This window comes from Pseudonaja textilis, chromosome 11 (genome assembly GCF_049901715.1).
Source record: "Pseudonaja textilis isolate UNSWEBS1 chromosome 11, rPseTex1.2, whole genome shotgun sequence".
Taxonomy (NCBI): Eukaryota; Metazoa; Chordata; class Lepidosauria; order Squamata; family Elapidae; genus Pseudonaja; species Pseudonaja textilis.
Window position 1 is genome coordinate 4,793,353 of NC_142000.1, and position 13,507 is coordinate 4,806,859.

Consider the following 13,507-nt stretch of genomic DNA (forward strand, 5'->3'; position numbering starts at 1 on the left):
TATATAGAGATAATAATGCTAATATGTAATGTTTTATGGAAATATTTTGCCTGCCTTTTGGGCTTAGCAGGTTGCATCAGTGTTCCTCCTCAGCCGCTTTAAGATGGGTGGACTTCAATTTCCAGAATTCTCCAACCAGCCATTCATGTAACTGGGTTACATGAATGTTAAAAGGTGAAGGTAAAAGTTTCCCATCTCGAGTCATGTCTGACTCTAGGGAGCAGTGCTTATCTCAATTTCTTAGCTGAGGGAGCCAGCATTGACCGAAGACATTTCCATGGTTATGTGGCCCGCATGACTATATGCCAAGGGGCCCGGGACACTGTTATCTTCCCACCTATTTATCTACTTGCAGTTGTATGCTTTCGAACTGTTAGGTGGGCAGGAGCTGGAGCAAGGAACGGTAGCACACCCCATGGTGTGGCGCACGGGGCCCGAACCGGACTGTCAGCTTTTTAGCTGACAAGGTCAGCGTCTGTAACTGCTGAGTCCTTACGCCCCTCCACAAGAATGTTACATAAAATGTCTTTTGATAATAAATAGAAATAAAATAAATCAAATATTATATCAAATAAAATAAAGCTGCACTGAGAATTCTTCCAATATGAAGGACGTCTAATATAAATATATACTACTAAACAAGGAAACTCTAATCTTTCTAATCAAGAGTCATCTGTACAATGGCTAATTATTGAGCCCTTTTGTAATTAGGAAGACTCTGCATGGCATCTACTAACAGACCTACCTGTAAATCCCATTTGCCAGAGCACGTCTGCCTGAAGGGTCTGTGCCACCTGCCGAGGTATTGCTCTCAGCAAGCGCCTGCTGGAGTGCCTGCCCGTCGCGTGCCAAAACCCGGAACCCAGAGACAAGCTTGCCCTTCGGAGCGGGCGGGAGGACTGCCACTTCTGCGTCCATCTGGTCTCGTTGCAAGGAGTAGCTGAATCTGCTACAGGTTTGAGAAGCACAGACATATAACGTGACCATGAGGGGCACTTTGTATGCTACCTAGTTTCTCAGATCTAACGAGCCCTACATTTGTTTGTTTATTCATTTAAAACATTTATACAGCCCCTTCCCCTTATCGTATTGAACTTTGAATGGCTAGAACTTTAAGACTTTCTGGAATTCCAGCACGGTAGGAGCCATGTCAGTTATCAAGAGGACCTACATTTCCAGTGAGAAAGTGGGTTTACTTCTAGGATTCCAATAATAGATGATAAATGCGCTAATAAAGGGGAATATTTGGAGCTCGAGATTGAAATGACGGGTTCTTTTGATGCTTTGGAATGGGCAGGACAAGAAAGCAATGGGTGGAAACTAATCCAGTGTCCTGGTGTATGCTTATACATATACCCCCACTTGGAATATGCATCCAATGTTGGTCACCACAACATAAAAAAGATGTTGAGACTCTAGAAAATGTGCAGAGAAGAGCGACAAAGAGGGGCTGGAGGCTGAGACTTATGAAGAAAGGTTGCAGGGATTGGGTATGTTTGATGAAAAGAAGGACTAGGGGCAACGTGAGAGCAGTGTTCAAATTAGAGGGGCTGCCACAAAGAAGAGTAGGGTGAGGTCAAGCTCTTATCCAAAGCACCAGAAGGCAGGACAAGAAAGCAATGGGTGGAAACTAATCCAGAGAAGGAACCTAGAATTAAGGAGAAATTTCCTGACAGTGGGGACAATTAACCAGTGGAATGGCTTGCCTTTGGAGGTTGTGGGTGCTCCATCGCTGGAGGATTTTAAGAAGAAACTGGACGGTCATTTGTGCGAAATGGTAGAGGGTCTCCTGCCTGAGCAGGACGTTGGACGGACTAGAAGACCTCCAAGGTCCCTTCCAACTCTGTTATTGCTCATTAAATGAATCACCACACGATCAGACCCGATTTTACCACCATTTTTACTGTGGTGGCGAAGCAAATATCCTGGTTGTTAACCACACTGCTTAGTGTCTGAAATTCTGGTCCCAGTTCTAGTTGTAAGTCAAGGATTACCTGCACGGGAAGCCTCATGCTCACTTTTCTGTAAACACGTTCATAAAAATTGGATATCTCTGGTGATAATCTATTAATCATATCTAAATTGCCATAAAGTGGCATTTTCAGCCTTGGCAGCCTGTGATTATCTTGGACATGCCTTGACTCCACCAATCTAAGATTGAAAGGGCGCCTTCCCCATTCTGATAATGTTCTCAGTAGCTTCAAAGCTCACTTCAAGGTGAAAAGACAAGGCCAAAAGACACAGCACAATCACAAGGCCAAAGCAAGATTGCCAAAGTGAAAGAGCGGGACAAGAAAGACTTTGTAGGCTCCTTAATTAATATAGAAAAGAACTTTTTCAGCAAATGCGGAGATTGGACACCGTGAGCTATAGGGATATTCTGGGAAAGGAAGAAAACTAAGAATGGCCCATTCCTACTGGGTGTATAGATCGAAGGGGATGGGACAATCACAACACTGGAGAAAAACGGCTGATGGTACATATTCTCATTGTCACTGAGGATGCTGCCATGTGTGGGGAAAAGAGAACTCTAAAACCACAAGACAGCTGACAACTGGGGTTTTTCCATCACCTGCAATGGGAGCAAGTGAATAAGCCGGATGGATTGTTAACGTTGGGTTTACTGCTATCGTTTTACTGTTGCAACCTAGCCAGAATCTTCCAACTGGGACAAACTACAAAAAAAAATAAAAAATAAACAAAACAAAACAATAAAATAAAATAATGAAATGACATAAAATAAATAATGAAATAAAATAAAATAAAAAAAGTAAAAGAAAGTAAAATAATAATGAAATAAAATTAAAAATAAATAAAAAATAAATACAATTAAAATAAAATAAAAATAAAGCAAAATAAGTAAAATAATAATGAAACAAAAATTAATAAATTGAAAAATAAATACAATTAAACTAAAAATTAAATTAAAATTAAATTAAATAAAAGTTCTTCCCTTTCCTTGGTATTTTTAAGCACCTTTGGATGAGGAAAGAAGACAATTGAAGCCTTATGGCACCACCAGAAGGCATCAACTGATGTCCAGTATAAAAAATACAAAACATTTGTTTAAAAAACAACAACAAAAGGGCTGATATCTCACAAGATAGCAAAGCTCTTGTGCGATGTGGCTATCACATGGACTCTCACAAGATTTCAACTATTTTAAAATATAGCCTCACTGCCAAAAACTTCCAGGGCAATTTCTTGACCAGAGTGAAATCTTGTTTTCTCTCTCTCCCAGAAAGGCTAATACTTTTCCCCAGTTAACTAATCCCTTCGCAAGGAATCACAATACCAGTTGAGGGAGATTGGGCAGAGATTGAAACATTACAAAACATCCTCAAACCTCTTTCAATGGCGGATTGTGAAGAAGGTTCCACACAGAAGGGACATTATTTCTAAACCCACATCAATTAATAACTTAATTTTGGATTATGAAGCAAGATCCTGGTGAAATAGCTCAGGCACAATGAACAGACAAGGACCAAAAAACCCCAACTAAATTAACAGATTAACAAAATTGGAAGGAACCTTGGAGGTCTTCTAGTCCAACCCCCTGCTCAAGCAGAAGACCTTATATTATTCTGGACAAATGGCTGCCTAATCTCTTCTTAAAAACTTCCAGTGTTGGAGAATTCACAGCATCTGGAGGCAAGTTGTTCCACTGATTAATTGTTCTCGGTGTCAGGAAATTCTCCTTAGTTCTAGGTTGCTTCTCTCCTTGATTAGTTTCCACCCATTGCTTCTTGTCCTTCCCTCAGGTGCTTTGGAGAAGAGCTTGACTCCCTCTTCTTTGGGGCAGCCCCTGAGATATTGGGACACTGATAGATACCACATCATCCTAGTCCTTCTTTTCATTAAACTAGACATAGCCAATTCCAGCAACTGTTGTTTATATGTTTTATCCTCCAGTCCCCTAATCATCTTTGTTGCTCTTCTCTGCACTCTTTCTAGAGTCTCCACATCTTTTTTACATCATGGTGACCAAAACTGGAATGCAAGTGTGGTCTTACCAAGGCATTATAAAGTGATCCAAACACTTCATTCTATCCCTTCGTTAATGCAGCCTAGGACTGCATTGGCCTTTTTGGCAGCTGCAACATACTGCTGGCTCGTATTCAAGGGATCATCCACTAGGACTCCTACATCCTTCTCACAGTTACTACTGTTGAGCCAGGTACCACCTAATTCCAGGGATCTCCAAACTCGACAACGTTAAGGTAGGTGGACTAACTCTCCGAATTCCCCAGCCACCAATTCTGGCAACGGAAGTCCACAAGTCTTAAAGTTGCCAAGATTGAAGACCCCTGGCCTATTCTATACCTGTGCATTTGGCTTTTCTTGCCTAAATGTAAAACCTTGCTTTTCCCTAGATTGAATTTCGTTTTTAAAATCATGAAATTCATTTTAAAAATTTGGATTTAAAAACCAAACTTGACTTGGAAACAGCAAAATTCCAGAGAAGTATACAGTTAAGTGTAGGCCAACTGACCAATCCTTCCCCAGGAACAATTCACGGAAATGATGAGCAGGCTTACTCTCGGTGTACTTTAGCGAGCGAAAGACTTTTCTTTGTGGTGTAACCCGTTTGATATTGGGATGGTCTTCGAGCGTCTGCACTCCAGCTTTCTGATTCTCGTCGATATGGATCACTTCAAAGTCACTGGGGTAATCACTGGCTGGGTTGTTGCGGGGTACAATCCTCCAGTTTTCTATCTCGCTACTCTTCAGCGCTCTTGAAATAAATTTGCTTCTTGCTTGCGCTGAAAAGTAGCCGTTGAACGCCACGATATATTCTGCAAAAGGGCAGATTAATACACATTAGAAAAGGCAAAGGAAACCCTACAACTGTACAGGTGCCTAAAACCTTTTACTGGAACAAGTTCAGTAAATCAATTCTTCTAAGGATAACAGAGAGAAAATGTTCTTGGAAACGAAGTGTCAGCCCTCCTGGATAAGGCAGGCAGGAGACATGACTAGGTGAGTTACGTTAGCTCTTTTATTCTGTATTAACAGTGCCTCCCTCTCAGCCGGACCCACCACACAGGGTTGATGTGGGGAAACTTAAGAGGAGGAAGGTGTGTTGGATATGTTCCCTATTTAGAGTTATTTGTAAAACTATTAAAGGCGGAGAATAGCATAGCATAGCATAGAATAGAATAGGAAAAGATGGGATGGGATGGGATGGGATGGGATGGGATGGGATGGGATGGGATGGGATGGGGTAGGGTAGGGTAGGGTAGGGTAGGGTAGGGTAGGGTAGGGTAGAGTAGAGTAGAGTAGAATAGAGTAGAATAGAATAGAATAGAATAGAATAGAATAGAATAGAATATGTATTCCGGTCTCAACTGTATGATGAATATATCTGACAGTTGCAGTGTCCCAGGCTCATGTGATCATTTTTGGTGACCTGATGAGCACAGTCAATGGGGAAGCCAGATTCACTTAACAACCGTGTTACTAACTTAACAACTGCAGTGATTCACTTAACAACTGTGGCAAGAAAAGTCATAAAATGGGGCAGAATTCCCTTAACCGTCTTCACTTAGCAACAGAAATTTTGGGCTCAATTGTGGTCATAAGTCAAAGACTACCTGTATTAATCTATGCAATTCTCATAAAATGTCTTGATGCAGGACCACTTTGATGTGTTTGCTGTTCCCAGAGTCCTGACACAGGAAGCCCCCAACGCATCTGCAATATATATATATATATATATGGTTTTATGGCAGATGCTCAGGCCTTTCTCAGCAGGGATCCATTATTCCCCAGGATTAGAGTGCCGTAGTCCATGACTCATCTCCAGCTTAGAGAGAAACAGATTTCATATACCGTACAGAACACGCACTTTGCTCCCTGTGACAAAGTAGTTTATAACGAGCTAGACTTAGCCAAGGTCAGAGTCTCCAAGGCCAGTTGTGTTATTTGGCTTTCTGAGGACAACAATCCTACAAGGGTCTTTCCCAGTAATAAAAAAATAAACTGCAAATACGTTAATCAGCCCTTTGATGCCATAATAAAAGTTTCTCTATGCAACTGCCTTCTTCTGCCCAAGCCAGGCCAGTCCTTTTCAGCGGCCCATACAGGGAGTCCTCGCTGTACGAGCCCAACGTTTCCATTACTACACAAGACAGTTGTTAAGTGAGGTTTGGCCCGTTTTATGACCTTTCTTGTCACAGTTGTTCAGTGAATCACTGCAGTTGTTCAAGTGAATCATTCAGTCATTAAGAAAATCAGGCTTTCCCCATTGACTTTATATGTTGAAAGCCAGCTGGGAAGGATAAGAATGAAATGAAATGGAAGAATAGAATAGCATAGAATATAGAATATAGAACCGTGAGGGCAAACCTATGGCATGCGTGCTACAGGTGGCACGCAGAGCCATTTGTGCAGGCATGTGAGCCCCAGGCAAACTTACCTCACTGCGCATGCGCACGCCTCCAAGCTGATTTTGGGGCCTTTTTCGGCCCGCCAGAGGCTTGAGGGAAGCCTCTGCAGGCCGAAAAATAGACCCGTTTTGTCACTTCCTGTATTTCCAGAAATACCGGAAGTGATAAAACGGGCCCATTTTTCGGCCTGCAAAGGTTTCCCTAGAGCCCCTGGGAGGCCGAAAAAGGCCTCAAATGGGACGAAAATCAGCTAGGAGGGGCAGTGCATGTAAGGGGGCATGGGAGGGGGTCCGTGCGCACTGCCTTCTGGGTACTGGGATGCGAGCGCAGGTGTGTGTGTAATTTTTGGCACAGGAGCCCAAAAAGGTTAGCCACCACAGAATATGGAATAGAATAGAATAGAATAGAATAGAATAGAATAGAATAGAACAGAATTTGTATTCAGTCAAGCGTGATTAGACACACAAGGAATCTGTCTCTGGTTCTTAAGCTCGCAGTATACATGCAAAACAACAGAGTAATGGTGATGACATGACCCAAGGACAGAGCAACTGTCATAAAGCTAGCCAGTTATCAAGCTCCTGAATTTAATCACATGACCATGGGGATGCTACAATGGTCATAAGTGTGAGAACTGGTCATAAGTCATTTTCTTCAATGCTGTTATAACTTTGAACGGTCACAAAATGCAGGTAATCCCAAAATTCCTGATGCTAAGCGAGACATTTGTTAAGTGAGTTTTGTCCCATTTCATGGCCTCTCTTGCCACAGTTATTCAGCGAATCAATGCAGCTGCTGAGTTAGCAACACGGTTGTTAAGTGAATCTGGATTCCCCGTTGACTTTGCTTGTCGGGAGGTCGCAAAAGGGGATCATCTGATCCCAGGACGCTGCAACCGTCGTAAATATGAACCAGTTGCCAAGTGTCCGAATTTTGATCACGTGACCACAGGAATGCTGCAATAATGTCGTAAAAGTGAAAAACGTTTGTGTCACTTTTTTAGTGCCGTTGTAACTTTGAACGGTCACAAAATGAACTGTTGTAAGTCAAGGACTCCTTGTAAATGGTTGTAGGTTGAGAACTATCTGTAGTTTCATTTTATAAGAAACAGCAAAACATACATACATACCAGTGGTGGGATTTTTTTTACTACCGGTTCTGTGGCTTGGTGGGTGTGGCTTGGTAGGCGTGGCAGGGCAAGGATACTGCAAAATCCTCCTCCCCACACCACTAACCTGCTTTCCAGCTCCATTCTCCTATGCAGGGCAACCAAAGAAGACCCAGCCAATCAGCTGGGACTCGGCAGGAGGAGAATAGATGGGGGTGGGGCCAGCCAGAGGTGGGATTTGCCTGTTCTCCGAACTATTCAAAATTTCCACTACCGGTTCTCCAGAACTGGTCGGAACCTGCTGAATACCACCTCTACATATACATGCATACATCCATACAAGCATACATATTGCATTTCCCAAAGGCTGCAGGAAAACTGCTGCAAAGAACTCATTACCGTGTTCCACGACAGTTGAGGAGAATTCCACCTTCAGGGTCAGATGAGAGCAGTCAGGACACAAATGACTTTCGTGAGAGGAATTCCCCAGCCTGGTGCCCAGGTGCTGTTTGCCACAGAGTAAGATTGCCATTAGAAACAACCAGGTGTTTGCCAGCCGCATGGTCAGGAAAGGAGGAGGTTTCATTTCCAGATTGCCATGGATTCAATTCACACAGTGATCCTCCATGAATCAAGTTCTTTCTCTCTCTTCCCCCCTCCCCACCCCCCAGGTCTCTTGATTTCAGGGAAAGCTGCTCTTTTTAAGCGCTCTTTAAGTTGACGGCGTTAAAAGTTTTGTCCGAGCCAAGCAAAAGTCTTGTCTGCATCGCCTTTCCGGATGAAGCCTAATCCGCAGGCTCATTTCTTTCTCCGTTTTTTCTCCATTGTTCATTATGGGATCCGGTCACTCGGGATTCAACAGATTAGCCCTGTACTCCATTTTAGACAAGACCAAGTGGAAACGAAGCCAAAATTTAAGGGTAAGAGTCAGCGTTCATATTCTTTTCAGGTACAACCTGTAAAAATAAACATTACGTGAGTTAAATATTGGTGAATATATCGACATATTTGGGCTGCAGTGCTGCTTTTGGTGCTCCAGTTAAAATGACACAACAAGCTGTGGAAGGGCATTGGCTGCCTCACACGTTAAAAAGATCCACAACCAGGTAAACTTTTGCAGGTAAACTACAGGGTTTTTTTTTTTTTTTGCAGGTTGCAGATAAACTACAAGGCCAAACGAGGTCAGTTTGGTGAAGTGGATAAAAGAACTGAGCTAAAAACTGAGAGACCATGAGTTCTAGTCCTGCCTTAGGCACAAAATCAGCTTGGTGACCTTGAGCCAGTCAATCTCTGTTGACCCTAGGAAGAAGGCAATGGAAAACCATATCCAAAATCTTGCCAAGAAAACTGCATGGACTAGTCTACTTGAACTCATTCAAATTGTAGACTACAGAAACCAGGAGCAGTAAGTACACAGCAGACCCTGAGGACACAGACAAACCTCCAAGTGCTTCAAGGCCCTCTAAAAGGATGCAAACAACCAGCCGTCTGCAAAGAATATAAATCCTTCCATTCTCAACTATCCTGTCAGAGCTGAAGAAGCTTCTTGGATGAGAAGCAAAACATCTTCAGAGATTAAAAAAAACAGAAAGTCCAGTTGCCTCCTGAAAAAGCACCTTTGGGACAATCATGACCTGGACGACTGAGAATCTCTACAGACTTAAAGTCACTAAATAAATTAGAACAGTCTTCCATCAACTTATTGTAACCATTAAACTATAACTTTAAACTTCTGAACTATTACAAGGGCACTGGCAAAAATGCAAAGTAAAACTGTATGGAACAAAACAGTGTAAACACAATAGACATTCTATAGCTGGAAAAGAACTACTTCCAGCCACACAAATCCTTTCGCGCTTGAAAAGTTATCACAGGACAGCTAACAGGTGTACAGGTAGTCCTCTACTTACAACCACAATTGGGACCAGAATTTGCATTGCTAAGCTAAGCAAGGTGGCTGTAAATGAATTGTGCTCCATTTTACGGCCTTTTTTGGTCACGGTGAAGTTAATCGCTGCAGTTCTTAAGTGAATCACATGGTTGTTAAGCTTCCAACTTTCCCCATTGGTTTTGCTTGTTGGAAGCTGGCTGGAGGAGGTTGCAAATGGTGATCACACAACTCGGGACGCTACAACCGTTGTAAATACCAGGCTGCTGACCAAACACCTGAATTTTGATCACATGACCATGAGGATGTTGCAGTGGTCATAAGTGCAAGGACTGGCCCTAAGCTACTTTTTTTTAAAGTGCCATTATAACTTCAAAACAGTAACCAAACCTGTAAGTTGAGGTTTAGCTGTATTGAACCCACTGCAACGTGCTTTTTCACCTGAACGGAGTAAGAAGCACTTACAGGAACCAGATCAGGATATTCTAATCTGAAAAGAGCTATTTACTTCGGACAGGTAAATCAGAAATTAGCTCAAAGCTATTTACACAGCAGCCACATAAAATCTTGCCAGGGAAGTATGCAACCTAGCAGGATGGGCCAAAGGTAAAGTCAAAAATAGGTTCACTGATAATTGATAGGTTAGAGGGAATGAAAGCAGTCAACAATAGCCAAGAAGCAACTCTGCAGTCCAGCCTGCTTTCTAACAAAAAGAGCAGAAATTTTAAAAAGGCAGATTTTAAGGCATCCACACCCACCCAGCTCACTACAGTGGGGAGGCAAGGAATGTTGTGGGTCCCGTCCCCTAAGGAGGTACATCTGGCGGGACCCAGGAGAAGGGCCTTCTTATCAGAAGCCAGATGGTAAGGTTGAAAATGGCTACTCTTGGACCCTGGGATGCTGCAACCATTATAAAGACATGCCGTTTGCCAAGTGCCCAAATGCTGATCAGGAGACAATGGGGACACTGCGACAGTTAGAGGTGTGAGGCTTTGATCCTACAGCGCTTTTTTCAGTGCTAACATACGCTCAAACGGTCGCTGAACAAATTCAGGTAGTCCCCAACTTAGAACAGTTCATTTAGTGATAGTTCAAAGTTACAGTGGAACTGAAAAAAGGGACTGATGGTCATTATTCACACTGACGGCCGTTGCAGCAACCTCGCGATTGTGTGGCAAAAATTCACAACACTTGGCAACTTACTCATACTTATGACGGCTGCAGTGTCCTGAGGGGTCAAGAGGCCTTCTGACATTTAACCACCATGTTACTAACTGAACTGCAGTGATTCATTTAACAACGGTGGCAAGAAAAGTTGTAAAATGGGGTAAAACTCACTTAACGAATATCTCCATTAACAAAAGAAATTATGGGCTCAATTGTGGTCATAAGTCGAGGACTACCTGTAGTTGTAAGTTGAGGGCTACCTGTACCATCTGCAGAGGAAACTACACACCTTTTCAGGTCCCAACCAACACTTCTCTGCAAACACATGTGTGTTCCTCAGACATTTTTGGCATGACAACCATGGGGACATCACACATCCTTGACTTGCTGGCTTGCTCCATGTTGAACCATACACTAACCATTCCTTCCTATAGCTTATTTCCCTCGCAATCAAATGTCAACTCCCTATTCACACAAAATATTCCATAATTCAGGCCAGCTGACTTTGTGATATACTTTCTCCAAATCATCAAATCTGCAATAAGCTTGTTTCTCACCAACTTGCTAAAAGATAAAAATCTGATCGTCCTGTTGTTCTCTGCCAACGTAAAGGTGCACTGCAAATGTTTTTTACTTCTCACGCCCTTCCAGTTCCAAATTTGGCTAAATAGTTTTCTTAATACATTTGACAAATGTATTCCCTTGACTTCAGTTTTGTTATTTCTTTTGTACGACAAGAACAATGGCATTCAGGTACAGCTTCACATACATAAAATGTGGCACAGTTTACTTACGAAGTGGTTCTGCAACTTGCATTATGTACTTTGTAAGTAAACCATACCTCTATTTTAACTTTCTTCGGTTTTCATTCTCTATACCTGCATCTGACAACTTTTAACATTCTCACTGCATACTTTCTCTTGAACACTAATATTAATCGCATTTGTTTCAACTCCACTATTCAATATTCCCACATTTTTCTAAAATCTCTTAGCGTTCTTACTTCTGTATTACTTCAAATCATTTAATCAATTTCATTTATTCTCCAGTACTTTTATTTAGCACTCCTCAGCTATTGCCCACATTTTTATTTCCATCAAAATCACCTTGCATTTTCCCTCCCTCTTTTAATCTTACCTGCTTCTTCGATCTGACTACAGTCTTAGCAACTATCTTTTTCTCTTTGTACACATCATGTTTCACTTCTGCTGCAATCATCTCACTTCAACTTTGCACCAAGCACTTTTCTTTTGCATATTTGCATTAGCATAACTCCACACACAACTCTGCAGTATAATTCTTTCCACTCCTCCTAGTAGCTTCCTTTAAAAACATGCCTCATTCGTTCTTTTTGGCATAGTATCTATCTCCTGAGTTTTTTTCAGATAGGTCTTGTGTTTTAAAACCTATCCTAATTAATTTACCAAAATCAAGCAATACATGAATAAACAACAAAAATTCTCATTACATTTCAAATCATAGAAACCAACCAAACTTCATTCAAAATAAAGCAACAGCACACAGGATTGCAATTAAAAATCTAAAAAGTTAATACATATTACAGAAAGTATGGTATCAACAAAACAGTTTTTTTTAAAAAAAAATGTACCTGCAGCAGCTTGCTTACTAACAGTGTGCTGTGTAAACCAAGCTCTTGTAGTTTATAAATTATAATGGCCATCTCTTAGCATGTCGTTATGGAAACACCCATTGTTTTAACTACACTGTCAGAATCACAATCAGATTTAATAAAGTGCAACAAGAGCATTTTTCTTCACCCTTGAAGGTTTTCTTCTTGTTTTCACATTATAGTCAGAAGAAAATTTGTTAGTATCATAAAGAACATGAAACAACTCTGTGTGTGTGTGTGTGTGTGTGTGTGTATGGGGGGATGGGGAGAGAGAGGAGGAGGATCTTGAGAAGGATGCACGCGTGCCGTGCATCTTTGTGCATGCATGCGTGATTCCCCTCGTCGTAAAGTGGGGCAAAGCTTCACTTAACAACGGTGTCGCTTAGCAGCAGTAACGTTGGGCTCCGCCGTGGTCATAAGTCGAGGACTGCCTCCTATTCCCCATCCCGACCTTTCCCGGCCTCCTTCCCAGCTCCTGACCGGTTGGCCGTGCAGCCTTCGACCGAGCCTTCCTTCCCTGGGAGCCGAACCGGGCCGCGAAGCCCAACCGGGGCCTAGAAAAGGGCCGCGGCGTCCTCCCAGCCCGCTCCCTTTCCACTGGCCCGCTCCGGCTTACCCGCTGCCTCAACGCCCCGGGGCCCTCGGCTTGGCGCCACGAGCTCCCCTTCCTCCTCTTCCCCTCAGCCGGACCCTCCGCTCGGTCCAAGCAGCGTCCCAGAAGCTCCTTCCATGGGGAGTGGGGGCGGGGGGAACGGAGGACGGCGAAGCGCGGTGCCTGCCGGGATGGGTAGTCCCGGCGCCTTTCCCCCATGAAGAACTAGACGGCCGAAAGAACTACATTTCCCAGGGCACAGGCGGAGTTGCTTTTAGAGCTAACGGTGGCCGGCGTGAGCCTTTTTCACAGATCTCGCGCGCGCCCTCGGGCGGCCGGGGGGCCGACGCCGCTATGCCTTATGGAACGTGTAGTCTGCAAAGGCAAAATGAAGGGCTCGCCGTCAGCTTTCCCCTAACAGGGAAACTCTTCGTTGTGGACTACAACTCCCAGCACCTTTGAACGGCATGGCTGTGAATAATAGGAATGGCAAATTGAAAGCCCCTAAAAGTATAGAATCCAACTTGGTAAAAAGCTAAATGAGTTATAGAAGAATTTCTTCGCAGCAACTGCGAATATTGGACTTTACATGCCTCCATGTGACCTGTTATTCTACATAATTGTACAGAATAAACATTTATACAAGCAAGATGCTTATTACTGCACTGGAGATTTTAAAGAAGAGACAGCTATTTACCTTGAAATTGTTATAGGGTCTTCTGCTTGAGCAGTG

General features: G+C 42.9%; 1 protein-coding gene across 2 annotated transcripts in view; it reads right to left on the bottom strand.

Moving 5' to 3' along the window:
* MBTPS1 (membrane bound transcription factor peptidase, site 1) overlaps nt 1-12,945 on the bottom strand; it is a 54,014-nt gene extending 41,069 nt beyond the window's left edge. Inside the window, exons 1-4 of one of the 2 annotated variants that reach the window (XM_026714488.2) lie at nt 12,799-12,945; nt 7,897-8,453; nt 4,539-4,796; nt 746-949 (exon numbers count right to left, since the gene is read on the bottom strand). In XM_026714488.2, the coding sequence (XP_026570273.2) occupies nt 746-949; nt 4,539-4,796; nt 7,897-8,083 (649 nt within the window). In that variant the 5' untranslated portion in view covers nt 8,084-8,453; nt 12,799-12,945. Of the gene's footprint in view, nt 1-745; nt 950-4,538; nt 4,797-7,896; nt 8,454-11,689; nt 11,769-12,798 lie in introns of those variants that run through there. The other variant, XM_087940457.1, reaches the window with a different exon arrangement.
* Between the last annotated feature and the right edge of the window lie 562 nt (nt 12,946-13,507).